Source organism: Vipera berus (assembly GCF_964194415.1).
Source record: "Vipera berus genome assembly, chromosome: 6".
NCBI lineage: Eukaryota > Metazoa > Chordata > Lepidosauria > Squamata > Viperidae > Vipera > Vipera berus.
In genome coordinates, this window is record NC_138208.1 from 5,365,908 (window position 1) to 5,384,338 (window position 18,431).

The 18,431-nt window shown below is 44.9% G+C and overlaps 1 protein-coding gene across 3 annotated transcripts in view; it reads right to left on the minus strand.

Annotated features, from left to right (window-relative positions):
• LRRK2 (leucine rich repeat kinase 2) overlaps positions 1-18,431 on the minus strand; it is a 95,189-nt gene that overhangs the window by 62,912 nt on the left and 13,846 nt on the right. For 2 of the 3 annotated variants that reach the window (XM_081330712.1, XM_081330711.1), the window contains exons 8-16: positions 17,089-17,195; positions 15,925-16,054; positions 13,055-13,179; positions 10,299-10,423; positions 8,691-8,835; positions 6,457-6,596; positions 5,804-5,932; positions 4,849-5,019; positions 1,112-1,370 (exon numbers count right to left, since the gene is read on the minus strand). In XM_081330712.1, the coding sequence (XP_081186838.1) occupies positions 1,112-1,370; positions 4,849-5,019; positions 5,804-5,932; positions 6,457-6,596; positions 8,691-8,835; positions 10,299-10,423; positions 13,055-13,179; positions 15,925-16,054; positions 17,089-17,195 (1,331 nt within the window). The remainder of the gene's footprint in view (positions 1-1,111; positions 1,371-4,848; positions 5,020-5,803; positions 5,933-6,456; positions 6,597-8,690; positions 8,836-10,298; positions 10,424-13,054; positions 13,180-15,924; positions 16,055-17,088; positions 17,196-18,431) is intronic. The other variant, XM_081330713.1, reaches the window with a different exon arrangement.

Consider the following 18,431-nt stretch of genomic DNA (forward strand, 5'->3'; position numbering starts at 1 on the left):
GAGGGCCGTTCTGCTGCTGGCCGAACAGTAAATATATATCCCGCCTTTATGATTTTTTTTATAAATAACTCAAGATGGCGAACATAGCCAACATTGCTTCTTCCTCCTATTTTCCCCAGAACCACAGCCCTGTGAGGCTAGTTGGGGTGTGTGTGTGTGTGTGTGTTTGTGAGAGAGATCACCTAGCTGGCTTTTATGCCCAAAGTGGGACCAAAAATCACAGTCTCTTGCTGATTAGTCCAAAGTCACCCAACTGGCCTTTGTGCCTAAGGCAGGACTAGAACTCAGATTCCCCTGTTTTCTAGTCTAAATGAAGGGGACTTGTTCCGGAATTCCACAACAATGGAAAAGGTTGGGGGCTCCATGCCTCCTGACCGCTTCTCCCTCCTACTAACAAAATAACTAGGGCAGCAATCTAAATCAAGGGATGGCACAGCAAACAACCATTATCCATGTACATACGACTATGGTTTTTCTGTATGAAAGATGCTAGGAACAGCCCAACTTATGCTGTCTAATAATCCCGTACTCGGAATTTTCAGAAAATAATAATAATAATAATAATAATAATAATAATAATAATAATAATAATAATAATTATTATTATTATTATTATTATTATTATTATTATTATTATTATTATTATTATTATTATTATTATTATTTAATTTCTATACCGCCCTTCTCCCGAAGGACTCAGGGCGGTGTACAGGGCAATACAATAAAATATAACATATAAAATATACAGTACAAATATCAACTCAGTGGCCTGTGAAAGACCCGTTGGCTTATCCTATTCAGCGGTGAGCATAGAGGTGGCTTGACTACCCCTTTGGGGGAGCAACCATCCCAGTCAGGGGGAGAGTCAAGCATGGAATTAGCCTGGACTCACTTCGTAAACACAAGAGGGTCAGGTGTAACTAGCCCTGAATGCCTTTGAGCCTTGTCTGGTCATTCACAGGCAAAAGCTGCCAGTCTGGGGAGATTCTTGTATTCTAGGCAGACAACGTTAAAGTACTAGCTTGAATTCTACACCGGTGGGGTCCGATTGTTTTCGCGCCGAACCACTACACGTATCTTAATCTTAACACCCATTTCTATGAACACGTACTGGTTTGCTTCTGGAAGGACATAGGTCTGCTTGGAAACAAAGGGACCAGCCAAGAAGGTTCAATTCGTCCAATGCTGAATCCACCCAGGCATATGCTGCTGTTGGCCACATCCAGGCAAAGTTTTTTAAGGAGGAGGCTAATGATCCCACTGTCTCCTTTCTTGATGCTGACGGTTAGAGCGCTTCGAACATCTTGTTCCCGGGCACCACTGTTGAGCAGTAGTTCAACCAATTTGGGGTTGCTTCCTTTCTCACATACCTATGACAGGAAGAGGAGGAGGAGGAGGGAGGAGGAGGAGGAGGAGGAGAAAAAGAGGAAAAAGAAGAAGGAGGAGGAGAGGGAGGAGGAAGAGGAGGAGGAAGAGAAGGAGGAGAGGGAGGAGGAGGAGAACGAGGAGGAGGAGGAGGAAGAGGAGGAGGAAGAGGAGAAGGAGGAGAAGAAGAAGAAGGAGAAGAAGAAGGAGGAGGACAAGGAGGAGGAGGAGGAGGAGGAGGAGAAACAGAGGGAAAAGGAGAGGAAGAAGGAGAAGGAGGAGAAGGAGAAGAATTATCATAAGTGCTGGGAATTCCTTTCGACAGAGTCTATGACAGTGGTGGCGAACCTTTTAGAGACCTAAACGAGTGCCCAAACTGCAACCCCAAGCCCACTTTTTTATCGCTGGGTGCCAGGTGGGCGTGGCCCACTGAGTGGGTGTGGCTGTGGTGGTCATGGAAGATTGGGTGGGTGTGACCAAGGTGGGTGTGGCCACCTCAATGTTGCTCGTGGGGAGGGACACCTGTGGGGGGGTGGGCAGGATCGGGGGAGCTCCAGGAGGTCTCTGGCAGGTGGGGCGGTAGGCAGGAGACTCATCCTGTGGGGTGAGGCGAGGCAGGGCGGGGGCGCCATTGCCATGGGGAAAGGCAAGGGCTGGGGCAGCTGCTGTTGTGATTCAGGGTCAGCCTGTGGGTTCGGCATTTGGGTCGGACGATTCAGAGGAGGAGGAGGAGGGGGGTGTTGGAGAGGTTGCTGATGAGAGCCCTCAGCCAGGCCCCTCCCACCTGGTCACGACACAGACCCAGCTGTGTGAGCCTGACAGCGTGGATGAAGATGACCCACAGCTGGCCCTGTTCAAGGACGCCCAACGCAGGAGGCAGTCAATCAGGAGTAAACAGAGGAAGGCAATGGGGCACCTCGGAAGGAGGCAGAGAGAAGCCACGCCCTGAACTGTATAAAAGGGGAATGCGTGGGAGGGCTGGTTTGCTGAAGGCAACCGTTTGAATAGTTCCTGTTTCATGGTTCGTGTTTGCTCTCTTTGCTCTGTTTATCTTTTTATGTTAATAAATTTGGCAGGCTTAGTTCCAGCCTCTTGCCTTCTTGTAAAAGGGGTTGTCCCTGCCTTATCTGCAGGGCCGGTAGCAGGCTGGTACAGAACAGCTGCTGCCTGACACCATCTGTCCCCGCACACAGAGGCCAGCGAGCGCATGGAGGCCGACAGTGTCCGTCAGTAGCCACAGCCTGCCGGCCCCTCGCCAGGGGCTCTGGGGCTCCGCAGCCCATCGCCAGAAGTTCAAAGAAGCCGCCTCCGAGACGGATGGCCGGCCAACAGCTGAGGAGGCGACGCAGTGGGTCGTGCCTGGGAAAAGGAGAGCATGCGAGGCCAGGAGGGACGGGATGGCGGGGAGGGAAACCAGCCGTGCCGGGATGCATTCAGCCACGTGGGATCTCGGCGAATTAGCAGGCGGCTGGTTTGAAGAGCGACAGTTGCCACCTCCGGGGGTATGGCGCGGTTGCCCACAGAGAGGGCTCCGAGTGCCGCCTCTGGCACCCGTGCCATAGGTTCGCCACCACTGGTCTATGATAAAAGATCTGTGTGGTTTATTCTATAACCCTGCTTAACACAATCTGTGTCTGTATATGGGGGTGGGTGGGGGGAAGGCAGATTTCTGAGGGAAGAGAAACTGAATGCTAGAAATTCTACCTTGATACCCAATGGCACTCATACCTAGCGAATACGTTTGATATAGTGTAACTGAGGAGTAGGGACCAGCTCTCTTCCTCCAGTTGTTAGGCTAAGCCCTTTTAGGTTTATCGTACGAAGCGCTGTTACTGAAGCTGAAGCTCAAAGACTTGGGCCACCTAAACAGAAGACCAGACTCCTTGGAAAAGAGCCTCATGCTGGGAAAGATGGAAGGCAGAAAGAGAAGGGAAGATTGAGATGGTTTGCTAGTGTCATCGACACAAAGAATGTGAACTCGGGCAAACGCTGGGAGATAGTGGAGGACAGGGAGGTCTGGCCTGCAATGGTCCATGGGGTTGCGAAGAGTCGGACGTGCCTTAGCGACTGAACCAGCAATGAAGTGTAGTTGGCGGAAGATGGGGGTTTTTTTGGATCTGGTTTGGCAGAGTGTGAAAATGCAGCCCTTGCCTTCCATAAACCCTGTTCTTGTGGCTCAGCATTGAGCGTGGACTAGCTCAGTGGCTTACTCAGCAAATCATGGCTTAAGCAAGCCATGCAACCTTATATAATGGATGTCCCAAAAAGGTGCTTTTTTTCCCCAGGAGGCAGCTGGACTTTCGTGTTTTTCTTTGAAGACGTTTCGCTTCTCTTCCAAGGAGCTTCTTCAGCCCTGACTGGATGGTGGGGAACGGAAGGATTTATCCTCCTTGCAGACAGCTGGTCATTTGCCTTCTTTTTTAGAGAGTCATTGAGGCCATTGCGCAACAAAGATGATCAGGGGACTGGAGGCTAAAACGTATAAGGAACGGCTGCTGGAATTGGGGATGTCCAGGTTAACGAAGAGAAGGGTGAGGGGTGACATGATAGCCGTATTCCAGTATCTCAGGGGCTGCCCCAAAGAAGAGGGAGTCAAGCTCTTCTCCAAAGCACCCGAAGGCAGGACAAGAAGCAACGGATGGAAACTAATCAAGGAGAGAAGCAACCTGGAACTAAGGAGGAATTTCCTGACAGTTAGAAACAATTAACCAGTGGAACAACCTGCCTCCAGAAGTTGTGGATGCTCCAACACTGGAAGTTTTTAAGAAGAGACTGGACAGCCATTTGTCTGAAATGGTATATAAGGGTTTCCTGCCTGAGCAGGGGGTTGGACTAGATGACCTCCAAGGTCCCTTCCAACTTTACTATTATGATTATGATTTGGAGGTTTACCTATATCCTCAGGGTCACCTGCATAGTGCAAATGGGTGTGGAGCCTTCTTGGACTTGCTGAAAGGACTGTGTTGCAGAACAACAACTCTCTAAAGCAGGGGTCTTCGAACTTGGCCCTTTTATGACTTGTGGACTTCAACTCCCAGAATTCCTCAGCCAGACATGCTGGCTGAGGAATTCTGGGAGTTGAAGTCCACAAGTCATAAAAGGGCCAAGTTTGAGGACCCCTGCTCTAAAGGAATGCAAATGCAACCAAGCTGTCTGCACAAATCCTTCCGTTCCCCACCGTCTGGTCAGAGCTGAAGAAGCTTCTCGGATGAGAAGCGAAAGGTCTTCAAAGAAAAAAACAAGGAAGTCCAGTTGCCTCCTGGGGAAAAAAGCACCTTTGGGACAACCGTGCCCTGGATAGACTGAGCATCTCCATAATAGACCCTTATATATATTGGATTAAATATGTCGGATCAAAGTTGTTCTTGCCATCTGAAGGGCAGAAATAAACGTTTGAAGTCAAGGCATTAAAACCGCGCCATTTTTTTTATTTTATTTTTTTTACCTCTGAGCACGTTTGCCTGCGGTTTTTGACTTACGTACTTCGTAAATTAAAGACTTCTCCTTTGAGCTTTTGTTCACATCGGCCCCCAGCAGCAGCAAACATTCGGCCATGACGCTGTTGCCTTCAGCACAGGCCCTCTCCAACATCACGTTTTTCAAGTCTTCGTGTTTCGTTATTTTGGCAAAGCATTTACAACAAAGACTTTGAAACTACAAAGGGAAGGAAAGAGGATTGAAACCGAGGCGCAGATTTGCTTGAGGGTTTCACTCAGAGGCCCCCAACCTTTGGGGCACCGGGGACCGGTTCCGTGGAAAGAGGTTTTTCCGTGGACTGGAGGGGGCGTGGTTTCGTGTGCTGCCTGCATCTGACAGATGGGGCATTGCTTGTTTGTGCGGACCGGTGGCTGGCATGCCACGGACCGGTGCCAGTCCACGGACCGGGGGGGGAGGTTGGGGACCCCTGGTTTAACTCACGCACTTCATAAATTAAAGACTGTCTTCCCAGGACTGTTAAAATAAATGAATTGAAGGGCTGAGACACAGACAGAAGAAGCCAAAGAGTATACAGATAGTCCTCCTTTTGCGACCTCAATGGAGCCCAAAATTTCTGTGGCTAAGTGAGACGGCGGTTGAGTGAATTTTGCCCCATTTTACGACCTTCCTTCCCACAATTGTTAAGTGAAGCACTGCATTTGCTAAATTAGTAACGTGCTACTGTTAAGCGAATCTGGCTTCCCCATTGACGTGGCTTGTCATAAGGTCAAAAGGAGAATCACCTGATCCCGGGTCCCTGCGACCGTCATAAATATGAGTCGGTAGCCAAGCAGCCAAATTTTGATCACATGACCGTGGGGGAGGCTGCAGCAACGGTCGAAACTGTGAAAACCAGTTTCTGGGAAAATCACTTTTTTCCCCCGGTGATGTTAACGTCGAACGGTCGCTAAACGAACTGCCGTAACTCGAGGACTATCTGTGCACCGCAAAGCTGAGTTACCTGCTGATCTCTTTGCTCATTAAAACATGCGGAGAGTTGATAGAAGAGACAGGTGTCAAACGATTCCTGGATGAGCAGCTTTGCAAACCAAGGGGACGAGTCGAGGATGGTTGTAATAATTTGATATCCCTATAATTCAAAGAAAATGTATCATCAGCTCAAATGTACCATTAATACATCCGGAACGGTGAGTTTGAGGCTAAAACATTCCTCCTGGGCAGATTCTATCACAGACTTAAATTGGGGATTATTTATTTTATTTATTTTATTTTAATTCCATTTATATCCCGCCCTTCTCCGAAGACTCAGGGCGGCTTACAAGCTTAGCAATAGCCTTCATTCTATGTATATGCCTGCTTCTTAGGGCTTTCACACACACACACCCAAGCGGCATTATTACAAGTCAGCTTATTGCCCCCAACAATCTGGGTCCTCATTTTACCTACCTCGGAAGGATGGAAGGCTGAGTCAACCTTGAGCCTGGTGGGACTCGAACCTGCACTAACTGCAGGCAGCTGGTGTTACTTAAGGAGGCATTACCTGTGCATTCATTTGGTTCAACGCAAAGGAGGAAAAAGAAAAACCAAATATCTGAATTTAAGTTTCCTCAGAGAATCTTCCTGCCTTAGTAGGTTTGTTGCATTTGGGAGTACCTGAGTTTGAATTTCAACCACATCCTTGAAGCGTCGTAATGTCGAAACCAAGGGTGATACCAGGGCATAGAAAGTAACTGTACACAAGCTCTCCCCTGATATCAAGGATCCCAGTAGATTTAAACCTAAGTTTTGTATTTCTAGAAAGAAAAGAAAGTCGGGGATATTACAATGGAAACGTTTATCAAGCACAAAATAGCAATAGCGATAGCATTTAGACTTCTACACCGGTTCAAAGTGCTTTATAGCATTCTCTGAGCCATTTACAAAGGTCAGCATATTGCCCACAACAATCTGAGTCCTCATTTCACCGACCTCGAAAGGATGGAAGGCTGAGTCGACTTTGAGCCGGTCAGGATCGAACTCCTGGCATTGGGCAGAGTTAGCATGCAATGCTGCACTCTAACCACTGTGTCACCAGAGTTCTCTTTCTTCTTAACTTCCCATCTGAGCTAATTGTTATCCACATATAGGTTCAGGTGTGTGTATAGTGTTAATACAGGAATGAAGGTAATAGGTAAATATATGTGTCCCAATAATGTTGCGTGATCCAATCTGTGTTGGTCATTGGTACTAGAGGTTTGGTCTTTCGAGCTTTCGGATTCGTACTGGAGCCCATCCTCAGGAAACGTTTTTCTATCAGAATGTATGTTTTGGGTTGTTCTAGGCATAGTATTTATGTAGTGCCTAGTTGTATGTAGCTTTTTAGTTGTTGTGTGAGGTGTTGATGGCTGGCTATTAAGTTATTGGCTATTGTTTCCTTGTGCTACCAATTCCTTGGCTCCTAAATACCTGATAAGCTGATGGTAAATCAGCACTCCTGTTCACCGACAAGGGGGCTGTTTCTCAGGCTTCAATCACTTCCCTGGCTGTTTTTGTACCTGCTCGGCCAACAATGTTAGTAGCTTCAAAATTGAATGTATGTCCTTGTTCACTGCAACGTGATGCTACCAATAAGTTTAGGTCTCAGCACAAGTACAAAAGCTCAGAAGACTAAACTTCTGGTCCTGGTGACCGACCCAGATTGGATCCTGCACTGTGAATACAAATCTTCATTCTAGCAAATGATATTTCCTATGTTATATGCACAAAACAAAATATAATAAGGCAGTATTCTAAGTTTCTCCATTTACTGTATAACTTAATTTCTAGAGGCAGAAGTTCACTGGTTAATATGCTGAAGTTGAAGTTATGGCTTTTCTTCAGAAAAAAGAAATATTAGGAAAATTATATTTAATCCAAAGTTTTGGGTTTGATCCTATATGGCGCTGCATTGTGAATTTGTAAGGAGCTGACTTGTTTAGAAGCAATTCAAACAAAATTCTCGAGCATCTTAGCCTGAATTCCTTATTCAACTTAATGCCAATGAGGATTCTCAGGTTATAGTTAGCTGAAAAATGCTTTTTCCAATAGGATCTCCCGCTTCCCTTCTAACCCGATTATTCTATGTTCTACATTTGGCTGGAAATAATTAACAAGATGGTAGAGGACAGAAAAGCCTGGAGGAACGTTGTCCACGGGGTCACGATGGGTCGGACACGACTTCACAACTAACAACAACAAACTAACAATGGGTCATGCACACAAATCTAAAAATATGGTTAAGTGTCATCGCTGCTAACCGAATGTTTTTGCATTGACAACAGTTGGAGATGCAGCCATTTTCTTCTTTTGCTTTTGCTCTTAGAGTTAGAGCTAGATGATGCTGGGGGGGGGGAGGAATGTGCACGAGAGTTTAGCTAGATATAACAGTACTGCACCTAGTGTGAGAACCAAGGTTATTGAAATAAGAGATGATAAAGAATTGACGGGCTGGAGAACTGGAGGGGAAGCCCGCATTTCAAACTAATCGGGGAATGTGATTTATGACTGTTAATTGGAGGAGGGAATTGTGCTTTGATACTAGGTGCTCAGGGGAGGGGAACTCAATTAGTTTTTGGCTTTGATTATGCTAGTGCCGATGCTATGCTACTCAAACAAAGATCCTTTAAGGTAAACGATGCCTCAAAGTTCTTTGAAGAGTTTCATCTGTTGGAAGCATGACCCTAAGCATTGCACGCAAACTTTCTAAATCAACCTTCTGAAATACGGCTATCCATCATTCGTGTCTCGTAGCAATTTACAGAAAATCCCAGGAGTGATCTCACACATCTGCACATTGTCCAGGTTGATACAAAAGGTTAATTTGATGATAGGACATTTTCAGGTTCAAAATCAATTCGTTTTCTGCTTGCCTTGATCATCTGGGTACATCTGTAGCGTGTGGAGCACAGTATCTGTCATTCCTAGATTTGATAACAGTTGTAATAGAGAGGAAGATTCTTTTATGCAGGAAAGTATTTGGAGTCCGTATCTCTGGATGCCTGGATTTCCAATGAACTAGAAGCAAAGAAAACAAATGCTTAGATTTGTTGATATAAATCAGGGGTCTTCAAACTTGGCAACTTTAAGACTTGTGGACTTCAACTCCCAGAATTCCTCAGCCAGCTGGCTGAGGAATTCTGGGAGTTGAAGTCCACAAGTCTTAAAGCTGCCAAGTTTGAAGACCCCTGATATAAATCTTCAATTTACTGAGCTTCGATGCAAATACGGGAAGTCCTGAACTATGGAGCTGCAAAATTTCTGCTGCTACAGGAGACATTTGTTAAGTGAATTTTGCTCCATTTTACGACCTTTCTCGCCATCGTTCTTAAGCGAATCGCTGCAGCTGTTAAGTCAGGACCACGGTTGTTAAGTGAATCCAGCTTCCCCATTGACTTTGCTTGTCAGAAGGTGACTCTGGGACACTGCGACCGCCATAAATAGGAGCCGGTGGCAAAGCGTCCGAATTTTGATCACGTGACCCTGGGAAAGCTGCAGCGGTCGTAAGTGTGAAAACTGGTCATCAGTCACTTTTTTCAGTGCCATTGTGATTTCAAACAGTCACTAAACAAATGGTTGTGAGTCAAGGACTATCACAGGGGTAGGCAACCTTGGCTCTTTTATGACTCGTGGACTTCAACTCCCAGAATTCCTGAGCCAGCCACGCTGAGGGGAAAGAGAGAGGTTTCCAAGCTAAGCCATGCTGGCTGAGGAATTCTGGGAGTTGAAGTCCATGAGTCATAAAAGAGCCAAGGTTGCCTACCCCTGCCCTAGGCCTAGGCCATTTTATGACTTGTGGACTTCAACTCCCAGAATTCCTGAGCCAGCCACGCTGAGGGGAAAGAGAGAGGTTTCCAAGCTGAGCCATGCTGGCTCAGGAATTCTGGGAGTTGAAGTCCACAAGTCATAAAAGAGCCAAGGTTGCCTATCCCTGCCCTGGACTATCAGGATACAATGTGAGATAAATGCGGAACATTCTCAATTCCTAGGGTGAGGTGCCCCCCCCACTCTTCTGGCCACATAGACCTGGGGCTGCTTAGCGCCCTTAAAACCCTCCCTCCCACCGATCAATTAACTTTTAATGTTGCATTTTAATCATCCTCACCTCTTTTTACATCTTATACACTTTTTAAAAAATATTTTCGTATTTTATTTATACGCTGCCCAGAGTCCTTCTGCGAGCGAGATGGGGTATGTGTTTTTTCTTCCAAAATTTGATAAAAAAATATAAACAAATAAATAAACGAGACCAATTTTATACACCTTAAAACAGGAGCAATTTTTTTCCCCACTTGGGCAACATGAAGAGAAAATTAAGATTAGGCATTTTGTCGAGTTAGATTGAGCACTTCGGTGAAGACTTTGCAACTCAGTCCTTATTTAGCTCTTATATTTATAACTAGCTTGTAGGATTGAAAAGCGTAACCTATTAATACATATGGCGACTACGATAAAATAGATGGAAAAGAAATTAACTCTACCGTGTTCAGAGCATCAAGGACAAGAGAATGACCATCTTCTAAGAAAAAATGATTTTTCATAAATGTTAACTCTGTTTGCAGGTTAGGGTTTTCCGAACCAACGTGCTGCTGATTTTTTAGTACACCTGCAACACACAGAATTTGTAAAAGCGATAATTTTAATTAAAACACATCAAAGATACATGTATACACATCCCCATACTCTTAATTATTAGGTGCTATTAAACAGATTTCTAACCCATGTTTTGTGGTGAGGCAGCTGAAAGAAAGTGGCCAGGCAATCATTTTGTGTATATAAATAGATTTATGAAATAAGTACAGAAAAAAGCAAAGTGAGCCATTATATTTCAAGCCTGAAGGTTTTTTTTAAAAAAAACTATCCAGTGATTCAATAATGAGAAGAATTATGGTAAGTACCGACTAAAACAGAAAGAAGGAATAGATAAATTTATTTTAAGATGCTATCATGCTAAAAATGCAAGGTAGAAAGAAATCATTATTGCAAATAAATTACCACCACTGACTTCTGTTAAAACTTGTTCCGTGCTGGGAAAGCTACATATTTGCATGCTTGATGATTGCAAACAACTTTTTAGTGATAGAAACAGATGGGATTTTTGATCTTAACCGTGCTTAATTATAAATGTCCCACTGTTATGCGTTCAGATGACTGGTCCTATGGCTTCTGTTCTATGTAAACATTATTCGAAGTTACTCCAAGGAAACAGTGGGGCTTATTTTCAAGAAATAAACACAGGAATTACATCTTGGGGGTGTGATTTTTTCAATCTGAGTTTTTATACACACACGCACATGAACACATGTGCAGTATACAGCAGCTGAGAGTAAAGTGAAACTCAGAATTTTGGCGGTCCCTGGTGCTCTCTGAGCTTGGCTGTTTCCTTGCAGACGTTTCATTACCAAACTAGGCAACATCATCAGTGCTAGAAGGGAGTAGGGTTTGTGGAATGATGGAGGAGGAGGAGGAGGAGGAGGAGGAGGAGGAGGAGGAGGACGACGACGACGAAGAGGACTGTGGGGTCCTTGGTGCTCTCTGAGCTTATTTCCTTGCAGATGTTCATTACCAAACTACGTAACATCATCAGTGCTAGAAGGGAGTAGGGTTTGATTTCTTTTTTATATACTAGTGGCTTGCCCTTTCAGCGTTGATGGGAATGAACGTAATGGTTCCCGGATTGAACTCTTGTTTATTGTTAGCTTGGTTATCTGAGTTGGTAGCTCTTGTAATTGCGGCATTGTTTACTTCTTTTTTATTTTATTTTATTTATTTTAATTCCATTTATATCCCGCCCTTCTCCGAAGACTCAGGGCGGCTTACAAGCTTAGCAGTAGCCTTCATTCTATGTATATGCCTGCTTATTAGGGCTTTCATACACCCCCCAAGCGGCATTATTACAAAGTCAGCTTAATTGCCGCCAAAAATCTGGGTCCTCATTTTACCTACCTCGGAAGGATGGGAGGCTGAGTTAACCTTGAGCCTGGTGGGAGGCGAACCTGCACTAATTGCAGGCAGCTGGTGTTACTTAAGGAGGCATTAGCCCACTGCTCCACCAAGGCTCTTGTTTACTTCTTGAATGTTGGTCTTAATTATTGATCATTCCCACAGGCAGTATATCTAGTATATAAAATGAGAACAAACCCCATTCCTTTTTAGCACTGATCCATGGTCCCACGGGGTTGTGAAGAGCTGGAGACAATTCACTGACTGAACAACAAAAAGAAATAGCATTTCCCCCAAATTAATTAACATTTCTTCCATTAGTAGAGGATAATACATTTTAAATTTCTTTCACTTTTAACTAGTGGAAAGCCACACAACGACTGGACTTGGTTTCAAGCTTATTAACTAGTGGTCTTTCCTTTTTAATGTTGGGATTAGAAATTTCGAAAAGGAAAAAGAACCACTCATTTTAGCAGTCAAGACTGAAGCGATATAACACCACAAAACATCGCAAACCAATTTTCTTTTTTTGAGTGCGATATCAGAAGTAAATTCGATGCAATTTGGCAAAAACGATACACGGATCATGTATTATTGACTACCTATAGTTTGAACTGAGCAGTTTAACCAAGCGTTTTTAGCTTAAACAGGAACTCATTTTGATTAGAAAGTGTGTATAAAATATCTGATTATACGCTTCTAATAATGCATTGGAATATATTTATTTTGTGATATTTCAGATCTGCTGCTCATCCGCTGAATTTCTCCATCTCTAAAGGCACTCCTTGGCTTACAATAGTTCATTTAGTGACCATTCAAAGTTACAATGACACTGGAAAAAGTGACCGAAGACCGATTTTCACACTTAACAACCGTTGCGGCATCCCCAGAGTCACATGATCAAAATTCAGATGCTCGGCAACTGACATGTACTTATGATGGTTGCAGCGGCCCAGGGTCCCCTTTTTCTGACGAGCAAAATCAATGGGGAAGCCAGATTCACTTAACAACCGTGTTACTAACTTAACAACTGGCGTGATTCACCTAACAACTGTGGTCGTAAAATGAGGCAAAACTCACTTAACAAATGACTAACTTAGCAATGTAGATTTTGGGGCTCACGTGGTGGTAAGTTGAGGACTTTCCTCTCTTTCAAAATTAAATTTAAAAAAAAATCAAAAAAGATTTTAATAATAAAAATAAAAATAAAATAAAAATTATTTTTTTTTTTAAAAAAAAGAACAGACTCTTTATTCGTAGATTTTGTCTTAGTGGATGCTACCGTCTCTCTCACCTGGAGCCATGCAACGTAAAATCACTTTAAGGGCTTCCAACTGGACTGACAGCAAGGATTTATGTTTCTTCATGGTCTGTACACTGGCAGATGCAGCAGTGACCATGATATCCAACTGTAAGAAACTAGAAAATAAATCATGGAAATTTATTTATTTATTTTTGGGACTTATATGCCGCCCTATCTCCCGAAGGACTCAGGGTGGCTAACAACAATAAAACACAATAATACAAATGTTAAAAAAGATTAAACTAACAAGCCCCAATGATAAAATGATAAAATATTAAAAATATGCTACTTAAAAACCCCTATCGTCAGTTCAGGTCAGCCTGATGGAAGAGAAATGTTTTATGGCCGCGACGAAAGGACCGGAGATCCGGGGCCATCCGGAGCAAAAGGGGAAGTTGATTCCACAGGGCTGGCGCTCCCACAGAGAAGGCCCTCCCCCTGGGGGTTGCCAGCCGACATTGTCTAGCCGACGGCACCCTGTGGAGGCCCTCCCTGTGTGAGCGCACCGGGCGATGGGAGGTTGTTCCTGGCAGCAGACGGTCCTGCAAATATCCCGGGCCTAGGCCATGTAGGGCTTTAAAGGTAAGAACCAGCACCTTAAATCTCACCCGGAGGACAACCGGTAACCAATGTAGCTCACGCAGGAGGGGTGTAATATGGGAGTATCGAGATGCTCCCCTCACAACCCGCACGGCCGCATTCTGCACTAGCTGGAGCCTCCGGGTGGTCTTCAAGGGCAGCCCCATGTAGAGAGCATTGCAGTAATCTATACGGGAGGTAATGAGTGCATGAGTGACCGTACGTAGAGCATCTTGGTCCAGATAGGGGCGCAACTGGCGCACCAGGCGAACCTGGGCAAATGCCCCTCTGGCCACAACTCCTATATGATCTTCAAAACTGAGTCGTGTATCCAGGAGGACGCCTAAGTTGCGCGCCCTATGAAAAGGCCAGCTACTTGGTAACCTCTTTGCTTTTTAGAACATAGAATCATAGGCTGGAAGGGACCTATGAATTCAAGGGGGACTGATTTGGACCACTGGTGGAACGTAATGACTTCAGGCTGATTCTTCTCTTGACTCCACCCCCTTCTTCTCCTTACACGTGCTTCCTCAAACGTAAACTCAGCCTGCTTTCTTCTTTGGTTTGTTGGATTATACATTTGATAGACCTCTCTGCATTCAAAAGGGGGAGGCTTGCCTAGGGAGACTGCATATGCACAGCTGTGGATGGAAAATGAACAAAGAGAGAAGCAACCTAGAACGAAGGAGGAATTTCCTGAGAGTTAGAACAATTGACCAGTGGAACCACCTGCCTCCAGAAGCGGTGAATGCTCCAACACTGGAAGTTTTTAAGAAGAGACTGAACGGCCATTTGTCTGAAATGCTTTAGGGCAGGGGCAGGCAACCTTGGCTCTTTTGATCACTCCTGGACTTCAACTCCCAGAATTCCTGAGCCAGCCACGCTGAGGAGAAATGGAGAGGTTTCCAAGCTGAGCCATGCTGGCTCAAGAATTCTGGGAGTTGAAGTCCACGAGTCATAAAAGAGCCAAGGTTGCCTACCCCTGCCCTAGGCCTAGGCCACTTTATGACTCGTGGACTTCAACTCCCAGAATTCCTGAGCCAGTCATGCTGAGGAGAAATGGAGAGGTTTCCAAGCTGAGCCATGCTGGCTCAGGAATTCTGGGAGTTGAAGTCCACGAATCATAAAAGAGACGAGGTTGCCTACCCCTGGTATAGGGTTTCCTGCTTGAGCAGGGGGTTGGACAAGATGACCTTCAAGGTCCCTTCCAACATCATCACCATCATCATCGTTATTATTATAAAACTTTTATTCATAAAACATGAAACTCAGTTAACTGAACACTCAAATTGACTGGCACTAATGGTTGACACGGGTTGCTGCCAGCATCCTAGCTATCAACCAGGTATCTCCTTAAAATATAAGATGTTCCGAGTAGCGCAGTTTTTTGTAGCTTTGCTGGAGTTATTGCAGGAAGCTGCAATTTCTTGATGTGTTTTGCAAAGTTTTTGGACATAGTTCCCAGTGCCCCGATGACAATGGGTATCACTGTTACACGTTTCAACCATAATCGCACAGTTTCGATGGCCAGGTCACGGTATTTTGTAATTTTTCCCAGTTCTTTTTCTTCGACTCTGGCATCTCCTGGTACAGCGATATCAATCAACTGTACGCTTCGGTTCTCTACAACTGTGATATCTGGCATGTTGTGTTCCAAATGGCGATCTGTCTGTATTTGGAAGTCCCACAAGATCTTCACCCTCTCATTCTCGACAACTTTTTCCACCCTATGTTCCCACCACTTTTCGGACACAGGCAAGTCGTATTTTTTACACGATGCCCAGTGGATTAGTTTAGCAACTGTAATCAGTTTGCGCGATTTTGCTGCACTCACATATTAAATGTGAAACAGTTTCAGCTTTTTTTTATTTTTATTTTTTTTAATCCCATTTATATCCCGCCCTTCTCCGAAGACTCAGGGCAGCTTACAATTTAAGCACAAACCAATGTGCTTAGCAATAGCTTTGTTGTTGCAAAGTTGTTATTATGATTATGATTATTCTATTTAAATATTAAGTTTCCCTCAAGACCAACCCTTGGCAACTTCATGGGCACACATGTAGTTCTTCTTGATAACTGCACAAAAGATTTCCAATTTTTCCCTTCTGGAATTTTTTTTTTTTACAATTTTCCAGTGCCTAACCTAAAACTTAGTACTTAGAGAGGGCTTAATTTTAGGAACGTGGGAACGATCCCTGAAGAAGCACGAAGTCAGGTCAGAAACAACCCAGAGGAGGGCTGATTTGGGATCTACTAGTTGTTCAGGATTTAGGTTTAGTTACCTTCCTTCAAAAGCATGGTACAGCAATCGGCAACCAGCTTCTGCAATTTCGGGAGAACTGGAATATTTCCGCATGATCTCCAGCACGTTGATGTGTATACCTTTCGCCAAGAGAATTCCTCTAGCATTTGCTAAAGTAAGAAAAAATAAATAAAAGAAAGAAAGAAATAGCAATTGCTAAATGCTGAGAATTCTGGGTATTGGTTAGAGTAAGTTGGGTTCTTTCATATAGAGTAGTGGCCAAAATTGTGGAAACCTTTTGGGAAGAGCGTGCAGTTAGAAATGCCACCTTTGGTTAAAGTTTCCACCAATTTTCCCTCTAATTTCTTTATAACTGCAGCCTTTTTCACTTCATAGTACTATTTTACATCGCTTTCTGGGCCACCAGTCAACTCTTGGCACCATTACTTTCATTTTACTATGTTTTACAAGCTCACTAAACAAACGAACAGAAAAAAACCCCAACCCACTTGATAGCCATCACATAACATACTAACAAATGTCATCCTCTCGGCTTCAATACATGACATCGATAACCGAATCCTGCTGTGATCTGATTGGCTCATTGCCAAAACAAGATGACACCTGATTGGCTCTATAAACGCTCGTGCTCATTGGCTACAATCAGACGAAGGAAAGCCACCCGATCTCAACCTAAGCGAGTTGTGCTTCCTTTTTTCTGGTTAGTTGGCTACAACTTTTCATAGAATACCAGACAGATAATTGAACAAACTATGTTGCATTGCACTCTTGATTAAATTATCTTTCCACTGATATATAATTTTATGGTACTACTCCCAAAAAAAAAGTGGTCTCATTAGTGGTCTCAAAAATATATTTTTCCCGAAAGGTTTCCACAATTTTGGCCACTACCCGTAGAACGATCGTAGACGTATGAACAAGGGCAATGATTGTTCGCTATGCCGTGCTTTTGATTGAGATTGGTACCAATACAGGAATCTCCCCAGATTTCCAGCTTTCACCTTGGAAAGAAGGCCAGATAAAGCTCAAAGGCATTCAGGGCTAGTCAGATCCTTGTCCTCAGGGGAGTCCCTAGTAGGCTAATTCCCCTCCTGAGCGTTTGGACCCAGAGCCAACACCCGGCATTAAGGGCTGGTTTTGCAATGCCATCCTTCCCCACTTAGGCATCGTTCCATTTCTTTACCGTTTTGCTTCACCAGAGTCGCTAAGGCGTTGGCAGCAGCCTGGAACACTTCTTTGGAAGAAGGATACATCAACATAGCCAGCATCATTTCTCTGTGCGCTGGGTACCTAACCCAAAGAGAAGGAGAGGGCTATTTCAATGGAAACGTCCTAGCATCGTGGTTTATTTTTTTAAGTGATTCGATCGGGAAATAAGAGCGAACGTCAAAATAACGTTCGAGGCTAGGTTTCGGTTTCAACTGCCTGCAGCCTTTCCCAGCTGTTAATAATAATAATAAAGTTGGAAGGGACCTTGGAGGTCATCTAGTCCAACCCCCTGCTCGGGCAGGAAACCCTATACCATTTCAGACAAATGGCTGTCCACTCTTTTCTTAAAAACGTCCGGCGTTCTCCCTTTCAGGTCTGATAGTGGAAAAGCGCTGGGTGGGAAAAAAATGATTTTCTCAAATTGCAAAATCTAGAATGCCCTTCAACGTGAGGAGTTTCTGCAGGCCGTCCTCGATTTACAACCGTTGGTTTAGAGACTCTTCCAAGTTACAGCGGCACTGGGAAAAGTGAGCTATCGCCTTTTTTTTCAGACTTAACAACCGTTGCGGCATGCCCCGGGATCGCGTGAACAATATTCCAAGGCTTGTTAACTGATACTTATGACGGTACCCGTGTCCCGGGGTCACGCGATCCCCTTCGGCGACCTTTTGACAAGCAAAGTCAAGAGGGAAGCCCGATTCGCTTAGCAACAGTGTCGCTAAATTAACAACTGCAGTGATTCACTTAACAACCGTGGCACGAAAGGTCGTAAAGCGGGGCAAATTCCCCTTAGCCACTGTCAGTTTGGGGACTCTACGGTCTTCCTAAGTTGGGAATTGCCTGTACTTGTATTGTTAAGGCAATCTGAGGTATAAAAGCAGTTTTCTTTGCTTTTCCCAGTACTAACCTGAAGGCTCCCACCTCAAAAATGTGATCCAGGAAGCAAAGGGAACATGCTAGATCAGGGGTGTCAGACTCAATTTCATTGAGGGCCACATCAGCATTGCAGTTGCCCTCAGGGGGCCGAGTGGATATGGCCTGGGTGGGCGTGGCCTACTGGGTGGGCGTGGCTAGAGTGCGTATGGCCTACTGGGTGGGCGTGGCCAGCTCTACATCGTTCGCATCAAGGGTGCCTATGGGGGCCTGGGCAGGAGTGGGACAGATCTGAGGGTCTCTGGCAGGAGGAGGGTCTCTGGGCCAGGGCCAAGGCAGTGGGGGCCGTTCCCTCACTGTTTCCAGGATGGCTTCGCGGGCCACATGAAACCACTTCGCAGGCTGGATCCGGCCCCCGGGCCTTGGGTTTGACATGTCTGTGCT